At 40.3% G+C, this 14,411-nt stretch overlaps 2 protein-coding genes across 3 annotated transcripts in view; one reads left to right on the top strand and one right to left on the bottom strand.

Moving 5' to 3' along the window:
* LOC117206234 (cytochrome b5-like) overlaps positions 1 to 14,411 on the bottom strand; it is a 68,527-nt gene that overhangs the window by 30,267 nt on the left and 23,849 nt on the right. The gene's annotated exons all lie outside the window — the stretch shown is intronic.
* Positions 1 to 14,411, top strand: part of LOC117206233 (junctophilin-1-like) — a 45,829-nt gene that overhangs the window by 24,574 nt on the left and 6,844 nt on the right. Inside the window, 5 exon segments of the mRNA XM_033445384.1 lie at positions 11,165 to 11,460; positions 11,547 to 11,714; positions 11,824 to 13,283; positions 13,567 to 13,704; positions 14,112 to 14,370. Coding sequence (XP_033301275.1) covers positions 11,165 to 11,460; positions 11,547 to 11,714; positions 11,824 to 13,283; positions 13,567 to 13,704; positions 14,112 to 14,370 — 2,321 coding nt within the window.

Below are 14,411 nucleotides of genomic sequence, written 5' to 3'. Positions count from 1 at the left end.
GGATCCAAAAGTCGACGTGAAAAATGCTTGTCGTGCGGAATAAACGTACCCACTGTGGGGCCGATAAGCGTCATCAGGACGCCTTGAAACACGAGGAACTGCGTCGTGGAGATTTATCGTCGCCAGAATGTATCAGTGGCCTGCTGGTGTTTAATTACCATCCTTAATTAACGGTCGACGCGAGGAATTCACGAAAGATGAAACGACACTATGGGACACCCGGTCGCCCGAGTGAAATTTATTTCATCATTTCTCGTCGTTTTGAAAATATTTCTAATTACCATTCCTTTTTGTAGATTCTTTCCTTTCCTTCTTATTATTAATGTCATTGGGCTTAAAACAATTCGATAGTGTTCATTCCGAATTGTATAGCAAATACAATTATATTAAAAAAAATATACGTTTCACATGTTGCGACATTTCAGCGCATGATTCGCGGCTCGTAAAAGATTCATTAACAGCACTGCAACAGTATTTATATTCGCATTCGCAATAATTTGTAAAGTAGCACGGTGATTAAGGCTAGAAAAAGTAGAATGGATAATAAATAGCTCTGAGAAGATCAGGACACCGTGTCGTAAATTAATATATCGTTTATTTTTTGCGAGCGTTAATAATACACTTTTTTATTCGTGTAGCAAGGCAGATTTTAAACGAGAAAGAAAAATCCACTACGGCTCTGTCGGATTCCTCGTTGAGCATTAGTTACCAGCTACGTTATTCTGATCGCAACGCGCACGTCATTTGGCAACACGAGTGATACCGCGGTACTCGTACAACAATGTTATAAATTTACGTCACGAGGATTACATAAATATTTACGCGTTCCTTAGATTATCGGGACGTGTATAACGGTCTAATAATAATATCGATATGTTCTAATAACGGTTTACCTCGATTCCCCCATTAAAGAATCCCGTACCGGTTGCAAATCGTGATTAGAAACGGCGAGAAACCATCGGAAGCTGCCAGCCAGCGTTCATTTTTATTTTCAACACAAACTTTCGTCAATGAACGCGCGCCGGAGCCATCGCTAAAATTAGAAACAATGTATTTCATGGCTGTCGATCGGCCGTCGGGCGCAAAGTATTTAAAAATCTTATCGTTTCGAAGAAGCCTTAATGGTAGCCAACCAGAGATATTTTCGTTCGTTTTATTTTCTAACGTTTATAGAACGTTTACAGTGACAGAAGACATGGCCATGTACGCGTGGCTGATTTTATAGACTCTCCTCTACGCATATGACGTACGGTATAGTTTAACGTTATATACAAGTCTCTCTCATGTTTGCCAGCGAACCGAGCTTCCGTGGTAACCTCTTATTACAAAATTCCCTATCTCACGAAGAAACGAGAGCTCGAAATAACAATTCTCTCAAGCAATAACCAGCAAACGTCGTTCAACGCTTGCCAACAGAATTCTAAACAGAAGCTTCCCTTGTCTTTTATATCTTCCTTTACACCATTCTCGTTTCCGATCGTCCGCTCTTCGCGGTCAAAGAAACGCTGACGAAGTTTAAGACTTCGAACTCTGGGAGATCCATCAAAATTCCGGCTGTTTCAAAGAAAATCAAACAAAATACGATTAGCCGACTCGGTGCGAAGCAGCTAGATCGTGCGTTTGGCATATTCCTTCCACCTTGATCTCCCCACCAGCGGTCATTTCTACCCCCAGACCTGACCGTTTTAAGCTTCTTGATCGAGTTAAGGCACTCTCCAAACGCCATTCCATTTCTCTCGTGGCACGTGGCCGACGCATTTATTTATAAATACCAATGCTACCGCACACAGCTGTCCATGATTGTACGCGTTTGTATAACTGGACTAGAACAACGTGTGTGTGCATGTGTGAAGATTATGCGTAAACTCAGGATGCTCGATCTCTGTCGTATAAGAAGAAGAGGACCGGGTTGACTCGCTATCAATTCACGAACGCTCACGTTGCTAATAGAGTTCTTGAACCTACCACGCCCCGTCAATATATCGCGCGCGACTTCCACCAAGCTTTGACCTTCTGTCGCGACTTCAAACGTACTCCCAAGAAAACTTTAAGGCAGGTCGAATATTCGTAGAATGTGATGAACGTCCCGTGTTCGAGCGCTGTCGAGGAACAGCGCGAAGAAATTACGAGGAGTCCCTGCACGGTGTTTAGGAAGTATATATGAAAATGGTTCTATATTTGACAAGAGAAATCTCTAGCATTTTAAATAGGAACGGCTCGTTTGTTGGTCAGAGTCGATTATACTCGCGGAAGCGTTAATGTTGCAGCGACAAATGGCGAACGACCGATCGGTGTAAACACTTGTTGCGAATCGATTGTTCCGTGCCGCGCTCGTTAATCGCGTTCGCATAACGAATTTGACCCTTGAAATTCGAGTTTCGTTCCGCGATATTCGAGTTTTCAGCAGGATTTTGTAACATTCGATGCGACAGTGATCGTTCAATTTGTCTAGATAAATCCTAGTTTTTACAAATCATTCTATTTTCCATTGTAACGTACCGATGGAATGAACACAGTATACATTTAAATTATCCATTAAGTAAATTGCCATCAATATGGAGTAGATTTACCGTAATACATTAGGGATTGATAGTTTTAGCAATCAAAAGTGGACTCGTGTAATATTGTAATTAAACTATATCCTGTAAAAAATGAGTATACCGATACTTTCTAACAACGATGTATACCTAGAAATAGTCCCTCGTTAGGCAAAGCTCAATGCTCGCCAAACGACCCTCGAGATCCATCGAAGAGGAAACGATGACAGAAGAACAACGGATCCGCCCGTCAGTTACAACCCCCGGAGGACTTAGCCGACTCACGATGCAATTAGCCATCGTCGCAGGAGGAGCTCGTTTGCGCGACGAAGTCGAGCCATTCATCGAGGACAGTTCGGCTGCCTCGTCCCGGTTCACAAAGAAGGGAACGATTCACGCGTGGATAACGAAAGCTCGTATCCGCTTTTTCTTCCTTTGTTCTGTGTAGTTTTTCTCTAGTGAGCGTGACACAACCCTCCGATGCTCGCACGGCGTGCAAAGCCTCTCCCGTTTAACATCATAACGGCGGATTGCCTGTCGTTGATAAAACAGGCGTCACCTACTTTGTAAACTGCCGTCATTTCCGTTTTTCGAACGCCTTGCGTCACGGTTTGTTGCGTGCCCGTGCGAAAGTAATCGTCCACCCGAGGAGAGTATGTCCGTTACAGTTTTAGACGCGGCTCCTTTTTATGCGGACAATCTTCTATTTTTTTTTTCCTCCGCCGCTTTACGCCTCCGCCTCCCTCGCATAATAGCTCACACGACTACACACGCGCTCTGTCGTCGTACTTAATTAATAGGTTTCAAATAGACTGACCTTCCTTCCGATACACGATTCACCGCGATAACGTCGGTAGATGGAAATAACCGAGATTCGATGGTCTAATTTTGCTTTTATTTGGCCGCTTCTCGATCGTCTAACGGCCACGAACCGCCAACGGTGAATAGTTTCGAATAAATACGGCCGTACGCGAGTCGAATGATTTAGCGCCGATCGAGCAAGCAGAACATATGGGACTATTTCCACTAATCCATCGTGCGAAATGTAGCGTAGAATTTTTGAAAAATTTTAACGATTATATAGAAATGGCAGCGATTTGAGGAAAAATGAATCAACCATAAACGTTACGAAAATATCAAATAATTGAGATATAAGAAACAATTAATAACGAGCTATTTCCACCTTATTTATAGAAAATATCATTCAATTACATCACGTCAAAGTAATTGTACAATTTGATATTTCTGAGAGCAAGTAAAACTAAAAGAGTAATCGAAGATACGAAAGTCAAGACTCTTTAGAATTCCATGAAAGCTTGAAACACGACCGCGAGAACGTATGAAGAAGCGAGGTCAGGTACAAAATCCGACCTGACAATCGGGGCTAGGTGCGCTATAGCGTTGTGCGTTCAGGTATCATTCGAAAGAAACAAACAGATGAGAACGACAGGCTTGTGGGGTGGTTAGTGACGATCTGGTGGAGGCTGCGGACCGAAATACACTCGCATGGCCAATTCTTACTAGCACAAACGCGATTTTCATTGCACGTGCAACCAACCACCATCTTAGATGGTGGCCGCGCTATTTCAGGCGGGCCAGGCAGTGCCATGTAGCGAAACAGGATCGTACACCGACTTTTGTTTACCCGTAGACAAAGAAATCTCTTCGAAGAATCTCGTTTTTATCGTAATATCCATCACGATCGTGTAAATCGCTATCAATACATGATCGAATATAATGTTCGTCTGTTAGGCGAACTGTCATCAATTTTTAATAATTTTAAAGTTGAAAATAAAGAGAGCGAGGTTCGAGAATGGAAAAATGGCAGACCACTGGCGATCAATTTTTCAGCGGCGAAATTCACCGATGATTATTTTAGCGCGAGATACCCGGCCGTTCCCTATCATGCCTGTGTCGAATGAAAGTTTGCGTGGCTCGATGGCCGCGATACTTCATGCACGACGGATATAAGCCAGAAAGGGTCTTCACCCTCGTAATCTATACGGAACAGGTTGGAACTCTCCTGCTCGCATGAGGAAACCGAGTAAATAGAGAACACGCTCGTAGTTGGAACTGTTGGAAGTCGTTTGATAAATAGAAGAACGACCCCGTAGTAAACGTTTTTAGGGACAATCAACCGGCGAACACCGACGTGTGTTTTAACCTTACAGCGCCTACGCGGTCACGTGCTTTTCAGCGCCAATTAGATCGCAGGCAGTTTGCCTTCCATAGATATCGCGAAATATGGGGTAATGTTTGCGTAACAGAAATAACATTCCACCGCCAAAAGGATAAAATCAGAAGTTCTGTAATCGCGTGTATGAAGTTGTATTTATCGCGAACAAATTTTGTAAAACATAAACGTCGAAGTTTCTTCGCATTAGGACTACCGGGATAATCCAAATGACCAATTGACCATCTTCTTGGGCAACGGACACATAAGATAGAATGGTAAATTGAATAAATTGCGTGGAAAGCTTTAGTTCTAGTTTTGTAATGTTAGCTACGTTTGAATTAATAATTATAATGGTTCTTAAGGAATTTCGATCTTCTTATATTAATAAAATAAAGAAAAATTTCATAATAATTCAAGTATTTATATACCTGTACATCCTAGAGACCCTTTTTTTCATAAAGCTTCTGAATTCGTGATTTTTGATAGAAATTTTATAGATTTACAATGCCATACTTTTGAGAATTTGAATGACTCTTTTATGAAGAATATATATAAAGCTTGTTTTTTACATTATAATTTTTACATTATATTTATTCGTAAACCTTGTACTAAGGTCGAACTACGGACGAAGAGACGACCTTATCCTTGAAGACCACGCGAGAACGAAACAAACTTAGCCTAATCGAAGAAAACGACACGGATAATGCCTTAAACGAGAGAAGCTCGAGTCGAAACGACAAAGTGGAATAACGGAAAAGCACGAAATTCGACGCTGCTCGAGTTCCACGAAGTGGAGCAAGCGTGTTACGAAGAGAGGCAAGGGAAAAGCAGACTCGACGGAAATTCAATAACCAGTAAAAGTTTCCGTAACGGAGAGAACGAACGAACAATCTTTCTTTCTCTTTCTGTCTCACCTGCGAAAGATACAGACGGCTAGTAGATGAAACATTGTGAAATTAGAACCTCGACAATAATTAATATAGGTCGTCGTTTAGAAATGACCAACCAATTAAATAGAATCTTCAACAATTAGTACTTTGTCCTTTTCTTTACAATTTCGTATTTTTACTACTTACTTGTATATTTGTATAATATTTCAGTTTAACGGTCAAAGCTTCTCACCATGTAAGTCATGAAAGTCGTGTCTCCTAACAGCGTCAGTGAAATAAATGTTTTATACAGCGCACGAAGTATGTACATAAAAGTTTTGTATGTTCAAACATTTTCGCGAATCGTAGGTGATCCACTAACTCAATCAAATTCAATTAAAAGAAATTTGTGATCTCTACCGTACTACTACGATAAATAATAGTTTTTCCACTCGTTCAACCGTAAAAATATCACTTTTCCACGACGAATTCTTCTGCATTGTGAATATTGCAATATTCGCGTAAAAATCGTCGACAGAAGAGCGTTGACGGGACTTTTTGTCCCGAGGCGTTTCCAACAGACGAACAAGAGTTGACCCGAATAGCTGAAACGGTCCACGAAACGTCTCTCGTTGCTACGAGCGATTTTAATCTCGGTCCCGTTGGGATTTCGCAGGACCTGTGCTTAGGATAGGAATATAACGGAAGAAGGCAAGCTAATTTCCATAATTGTGTTAGAATTCGAAATGACGAATGGTCACGATGTTCCTCGGGATAGAGTAAACCTTCTTTGGATTTCCAACTGGGACAAAGGGTAACTAGCTGGAGACGAAGTACGTTTACCAGAGAAGTATAAATGAAATTTGATTAGGGTTGCTTAACGGTCTCTGAAAGTCTGTGAAGTTACAATTCGAATAGCGTAGTTGCGACGGTATTCCGATAAGATTACATGAATTGTTCCATGCAGTTTCGAGATTGATTTACGACAAATTGTCGTAGATATGCTCCTACTAGTTTAAAATTCTTATATACAAATATTAGAACGCTTCTTTGATTTTATATAAGATAAGAAATTGGTTCAAGGGAATGATCAATAATTAGTCAGAATCTTGTGTTTATATAAGATAATGATTTAGAACTTTTCGAAAATCCATTGTAACTGATAATGCTACAGAGATTGATACTATAAAAGGCACAATAATGGACTAACAGTCATATGTTCGCTTTCACAATTCCTTGGCCTTATTGAAAAAAAGTTAAACGAATTAGATATGAAAGTTAAAGAAACGCTTGAAACTCATTATATGTACATGTGGAACTTCAAATATTTTTACCGTATAGAAAATAATTACGAACGTGTAAACGAAGTAATCAGTTATAGATAACCTTATCTATACATTTGTATTGTACAGGATATATTTTTGCTATTCTTCGTTACGATAGGAAAGCACTCTAAATTTCTAGAACTCTAAGTCATCTTACGTATCAACAAAACGATTTACGAAAAGACTGGTACACACCAAGAAAATCGGCAATTTTGAGGTATCCGCAAAAATTACTTCTAAAAATAAACTACTTTCTAAAATGGGAATATTATTATTCCTAGTAATATTTAACAAAAAGAATCGCATAAGCCAAAATTGTTCCAACCTTCTTTTAATAGTAAGAAATATATATGTACATAAACAATAATTTATTAGAAACTCTAAGAATTATTGCCCAAATTTTAAAACGTCAAAAATTTCCCCATCGCTAAATAATCAAATTGTTAATAAGCAGATTGAGCATCTTTGTGCATTTCAAGGATATTAATAGAAATATAAATTTGTATAAACGTTCACAACATCTATTAATAGGTTCCTATTTCGGACTGTCTATCCTCACAAATAGAAATACAAATACGAATGTTTAAATACATGCAAACCTTTATACAGATAACATTTCCTTAATCGTATAATTCATAGAAATCATAATCTCCATATCCATAAACTTCATCGAACTGTCCATTTTAAATCGATTTCTCAAAAATATACTTTACCTAGCCGTGTCACGTTTTCATCAAACTTATAGCCAAATATTCACGCGTCTTTGATTATTTGAAGGAATTCTTCCGCTCCTAATTATTTTTCAAGATGCTTACTGAAAAATTCGCTGTTTCATGGAACGAAGAAAGAAACAAAAAAAAAAAAAACAAGGCCCGAAGAGGCACGAGAAGAATTTGAACCGTAGAGAGGTGGGATTTTTCGTTCGTTCACTGACGGAACAGAACGAAACGGCAAGTGGTCGAATCGTGGGCGAAATTAATTAAAGGAGAAAAGAAGGAGGCACGGTTAGCCGCGATTTACGGTGGTGCAATTTCGTGGACCGGGCTCGCATCGGCAGCCGAACCGTGTCGAGAAGCACGGCATGACCCACTTGCTTAAACGCTGGCGAAATAATATTCCGCTTGGGAAGGGAGAGTCGTTTCCATATGTACAGTCGGCTGCAATAATGCCGTCCGCAGACTCCATTTTCCGAGTCCTCTCTCCTGACCCTGGTACTTTTCTGAAACGAGGCTGGCTGCCGCTCTGCAATCGATCAGCGGACGACCAGCTCCTCTCCTCGTAATGACCTTAGTAAATAGATAGATCGCGCGATAAATTGCGTCGTTAATTTTTTAATAGTCTTCAGCCTCCTGGCGATCGTGAGGATCGTCACGGACGATGATTACACCGCACGATCAACGAATTTGCGGCCTTACTACTGAAACTGAGCCGAGGTGTTTAATTATTAACGTTGATTATTATTTTCTTGTATTTAGGACTATTCTGGTTGATTGCTGCAATTAGAGCGTTGCCCTATATTAGAACAAAATGTTTCCTCTAGGTAAATTAATTTACAAAGAATTTATAAGAAATTAAATTTTTTCGTGTTGGAATTAACCCAAGATCTCCATGTAAGCAAATGCGGATTTTTTTTTCCTAAAACGAGATAAGTACAGGAGAAACTTTCCTATGAGAGTAGTGACATCTAGTGTCTTAATGATCAGATTCTACGGTAGAACCTCTCAGTAGATTCATACATACAAGCCAGTTTTTTTGCGTCAATTTCGCTTTTGTCCTAATCTAAAATCTCTTACTTTTAGTGTTTTAAGAAGATTATTAGAATGCCATTGAAACAAAAATCCAGGCTACATTTCTTAAACTTGAAAAATTCTTAAACGTCCAAAAAGAAATACGATTTGATGAAAAAATAAAGTGAAAGAGAGAGAAATAAGTCAAAGAACGCCAAGGAATTATTGAGATAAAATTACGATAAAAAATGACGCATATAAATAATGATTCTTTCATACTCTCCGTAAACTTGAGAACTAACGGTAAGAAATACGATTGAATGATAATCATTAAGCTAGTTCTAACGAGGCTCGACAAAGTTTCTGTCTATCCCTGGTTTATTCTCCATTAACCCCTTCGTCCATGAATTTCTATGTTTCAATCTCAATCCTTAATTTGATCATTGAAAAAACCTTCTAATGTTTTCGACTATTGTTCTTTGTAAAGACACCCGAAAAATATTTCCGCTATTAATAATCGATAAAAAAGAATTTTTCTCGCAGACCAAAAATATTGAATCCTGTAACCATACGATCTACAAAGACAATTCGATCGAAACAAACTCAAAAGACAGGAAATTTAATTGAGGATGTCTGTGCTTGAAAAAATAGTTTCCAAAAGTTGATGTCCAATAACTGAGAATCTAAAAACACGTACGTACTATCGGAGAAACGCATTGTTGTTGACTGTACGAATCGAATCCGCGGGAGGTTGCTTTGTAATCACGACTGGAATAAAGGGAGAGAAGCATCACTAACGTGCATCGTGGAACGACAAACGACATGCATCGTTCTCGTTGCAATCGTGGTACTTTGTTAATGCCCGACGAATACGGACGGAAGACTTTGATGATTATTGTTGGTCGAATAATGCAGGACTGTGCGAGGAACGGTGCAGAATGGAAACGCTTTCGAGTAGCTCGCTGCTACTTTGTTGATCATTGCGGCCTACTGAAAAGTGTTCATTGTCGTCGTTCTTTGTTTCTTTTCCTAGCGAAATACTTTTCCAGTGAATCGCGCGGAATTCGCGTGCTAACACAGTGGTCACGAAAGATAAAATAGACCGTAATGTAAATTCGTGAAAAAGTTTCTCAAACGTTATTACACCGAAAGGTTTCGCGCCATAGATGCATTGAATTATTTTCAAACATTTCCAATATCATAGATCCGCGATATCATTACCTGACTCTCTCTAGTTTAACCTATATACCTGTTCATTAAACTTCACGATCATACTTTCCCGACTCTATGCATAGTCAACTTGAAACTTTCTGAAACACGGAATGCTTAAAAATTTCCTTATATATGTATGTATACATGTTACACAGATATATGCTGAGAACAATTTTTTCAAATCTTGAGTTATAACGGGTCTGTGGCTTTTATGAAAATTTATTTCCTCATCAATGAATTGAAATTTCTTATGGCCACATAAATATCCGCGTAACGCTTATAATACTACAATATACAAATTCTTTCGTCAAGAAGAGAAAGAAAGCGTATAAGAGGCGTCGAATAGGGAAACTCGACAAAGATTGAAAATTCTTCCACGAAAGATCGCGTGGTCGTTAATGATAGCCTTCGTGCGATGATCATTCAGCCGGTGCTAGATCAGCGGTCTGCAGGCGGTCTGCGGTATCTCATCGGCGTGGAATTTAGATTTTCTTCGAATGAGGAATGCACCCACACGTTATCCGGAATAATTCCATCCCTGAGTCGCACACGTAACACGTTTGTTCTCGCCAGTCGCGCGCCACTACGTGACTCATGCGAGACATTTTGAAACGCGGTCACGTTTTGGCAAAAACAATGCACCTTATTACCAAGTGCAAGCGTTCCCGGGAATTCGTCACATCCGCCCGTATGTAGCATCGTTCCTGGAACGTGATTTCCAGGACCCTGTTTCTAACATGAACCGGTGAACCACAAAGTTTCGTCTTTACGGTGGGAATATGTAAATTCCGCGGCAAAAGCGGCTGTCGGTAGTTGATTGGACTTGGTATATTCCAGGAAAAGGAAATGGGATACGCTTTAAACGAATTTGTAAATGTAAGCATATGTATATTTATCAAAGGATGGTAAACAGAAAAATTTGCTTGCGAGAAAAGATTTGAGTTCTTCCTATGGTTTTACGCTCGCGTTAATATTTAAAATGTAAGTGAAACCCTTATGATAGTCTACTGAGACCTTTTATCAACTAAACGTAAGATACAGAAGCTTACGAATACGAGTAATTCGTTTATAAGTCAAATCAAATAGTAGTTAATCTAGCGTAAGCAATTTTATTATTTACTCCGCCATGTGTGGTTACAAATTAAATAAAAAACGAAAGGTAAAAAAATGAAAAAAATCTAAACATTGATAATATCGCAAACTTAATCGAATGATTTATTGTATAATGTAATCGATAAGAGAACGCGATATAAATGGAATTTTCAATAGACAGCGATTAAGAAAACCAAGTGATTAACGATAGGCTAACTTTTCATAGGCACGTATCAAGGTCAGTGGTACCACGGCATGCGGCACGGCTATGGCGTGAGAGCGAGTGCTCCGTTTGGTTTGGCGAGTCATTACAAACCGTCAAAGCACGTCAGGGCTTCCTTAACGTCTCTGAGGAGCGCGGACGATGGCGGAGCAGTGGCACCAACACCAGAACCGACCGACAAAAGGGATCGTCGTGTTGGTGACAGTAGGGGTGGTTTCGTGTTAAAAGCTAGAAGCGACAATCCACCAGCAAGGAGAAAGAGTCTCACGGAGAAATCCTTGAAGAAGGGCATTCTTTCGGTAAGGCGTAATTTTAATCCTATCAAAATTCGAGAAAGATAGTGAGATTTGAGACAGGTTGATTTAAAAGATAATTGCAATTTCAGGGACTGAAGATTCGAAAGCAAAGAAGTACAGGTGATCTAGAGAAACATGGTACTGGAGGCAGTATTAGGAGTAATGCTAGCTCAGCATCGTGGATGTCGACAGAAAGCTCGCAGAGTCAGGCTTCGGCATCTGTTCATACGGACAGCAATGCGTCCTTCGTCATCGAGGTGAGATTCGTTGTGATATTTTGGCGAATAGTAGTACGAAAGAGGTTGAAACGGCTGAATAGTTTTCTAATATAATTTTCCTTGTATAAGAACAATATTTCATTTTCAGGACGAACAAATGGACGCCTCGGTAACCGAGACGTACCTCGGCGAGTGGAAGAACGACAAGAGGACAGGCTTCGGTATATCGGAGCGTAGCGATGGCTTGCGATACGAGGGTGAATGGTTCAATAATCGAAAGTACGGATACGGTGTGACAACGTTCCGCGATGGCACCAAGGAAGAGGGCAAGTACAAGAACAACGTGTTGATCACCAGCCAGAAGAAGAAGCATCTGTTCCTTATCAGATCGGCCAAGTTCCGTGAGAGGATAGAGGCTGCGGTGAATGCGGCTCAAAGGGCGAGCAAGATCGCTCTTCAGAAGGCGGATATAGCGATCTCGAGAACAGCCACTGCGCGAGGAAGAGCCGAGTTGGCGGATGCAGCTGCCGAGCAAGCGAGAGAAGATTCGGAACTGGCTCAGCAGACGGCGAAGCAATTTGCGCCGGACTTCCGACAACCTGGACTCGAGAGATTACGTAACAGGGAGATACCGAAGTACGTGCCACCACCTCAGGACAGTATTCCAGCGAAGAGTATTCTTCACAAGGGGGGCAGCGTGGATCAACCTAGCTCTACGCCTATGAAGAACCAGACCTCGGAAACAACGTCGGGAACAACTACGTCAGCGACAACCACGGCAAGTAACGTGATGCAGTCGATCAGAAGAGCCAGCATGAAGCCGCAGAGCCAATTGTCGCAAAATCAACTGTTGAGCAATCAATTGCCACAAAATCAGCTACCGCAAAATCAGTTACCGCAGAATCAGCTATCACAGAGCGAGCTAGCGAATCAGGTGACCCCAGCTCAACTGGTGAACCAGCTACCTCTGAATCAATTGAACCAGACTACCTTGAGCGGTCAAAATCTTTATCAAACGCAGTACCCTCAGTCGATGGCTCAGAATCCTATTCAACAGTATCCTAACAGTATACCGAATCAGTATCAGCCAATGAGTCAGTTCCAGGGAGGGCAATACGCTCCGCAGAATCAGTACCCTGTTCAAGGTAGTCCCTATAATCAGCCTCAATATCAACCTATGAATCCACCTCAGGGCGATCAGTATTTGTACCAACAACAGCAGCAAGTTGGACCACACGGGTATCAGAATATGCAAGGTTATCCTAGTCAGCAGGTAATAACACATTAAGTAGATTACTAGATCTTCTTTTCGATTAAACTGTGTAGGTTATATAATTTTGTGCATATATATCAATCCTGTTCAATTTCTTTTTAGACGTTACCGAATCAATATGGGCTAAGTCAAATGAATCAATACAACTCCCAGCAAATATATGGGGAATCGCAACAGCAGCAATTACCACCTCAATCACAAACCCAAATTCCACAACAATACGAACCTGATGGCGACGCAAAACGACCACCGAGTTCTACGAGTATACGAAGAAACAGCAGGGTTTTATCTCCCCAGGATCGACCCAATACCATTGGGCAAACGCTGAACGACAGGTCTCTGAGCTCATTGTTTACGCGAGTAAATTAATACAACAAATTCGATTAACGCTAGAAGTATTAAACTCGTCACATTCACGGAGTTAACATTTTTTTAATACACGGATAGTACGATTGTTGGAACACCCTGTATATAACTATTTACTGTAATCATGCCATTTCAATAATAATTAGATAGTACACATTATTGATAATTCTAGCGTTAAGGATCTGTTTTATATTCTTCTTATTTCAAAGGATATTTTCTTAATTATATCGGTTCTGATCTATCATTTTACAGGCTAGATCATTATAAGAGGCCGCCCAGTCGTGATAGTTCCGTAGATCGATACGCTAGAGCGCATTCCCGATTGACTGGATCGAGACAGCCGTCCGTCGATAAATCCGTCACGAATCCATCCCTAGATATGCTCGACAGGTGCCTTGCAATTTGTCTGTTTTTTAGTTTTTTATTCCCAAAACTTATTCTCCTCATTTATTTATATATATATTTATTATCTTCATTTTACGCCAAATGAAGTAAAATGAAGTAAACAATTTAACAATTTGTTATCCATTACGTTTACAATTAAACACTGATCAATAATAATAGAAACTAACATTCCCAAAATATTAAATCCCATTTTCATTCGTCAATCTTTCATGTCGCTTATCTACTTATTCGATATTTCAATTTTTACGATATTAATTAAAAAATGTAACAAATTTTAATCTACCATTGTAATTATGGATTAAATTGTAAATTACTCATTTACAATCAAAAGTGGATTAGTAATAACAAAAGTATTAATGAATAAATTTTAACGCTTCGATCTGCAAATTTAGATCTATGAGAGCACCGAGCGCGATTCGGTCGGGCACACCATTAAACGGATCCGTAGTGGGAAGCGGTGCCGCAACGCCGACGTACGCTGCCTCGACTTCCGGTCAATTCGAGGGCGCCCTCCTGAAGAATCGTAACCTTGGACAAGATATTCTGCCGAGTCCAGGACAGCCTAAACGTACAGAAAGCCTCTACGTCGCTCCCGGACGCGGTTCGACCGCATCCGGTGGCGGAGGCGGTGGCGGAGGTGGCATGTCGAAGGTGAGTCTTCTTTCTTTCGTACTTACCATCCACCACATAGA

Source organism: Bombus bifarius, unplaced genomic scaffold, assembly GCF_011952205.1.
Source record: "Bombus bifarius isolate JDL3187 unplaced genomic scaffold, Bbif_JDL3187 scf7180000008000, whole genome shotgun sequence".
Lineage (NCBI taxonomy): Eukaryota > Metazoa > Arthropoda > Insecta > Hymenoptera > Apidae > Bombus > Bombus bifarius.
The sequence above is the reverse complement of the archived record's forward strand: the minus strand, read 5'-3'. Positions and strand labels throughout refer to the sequence as shown.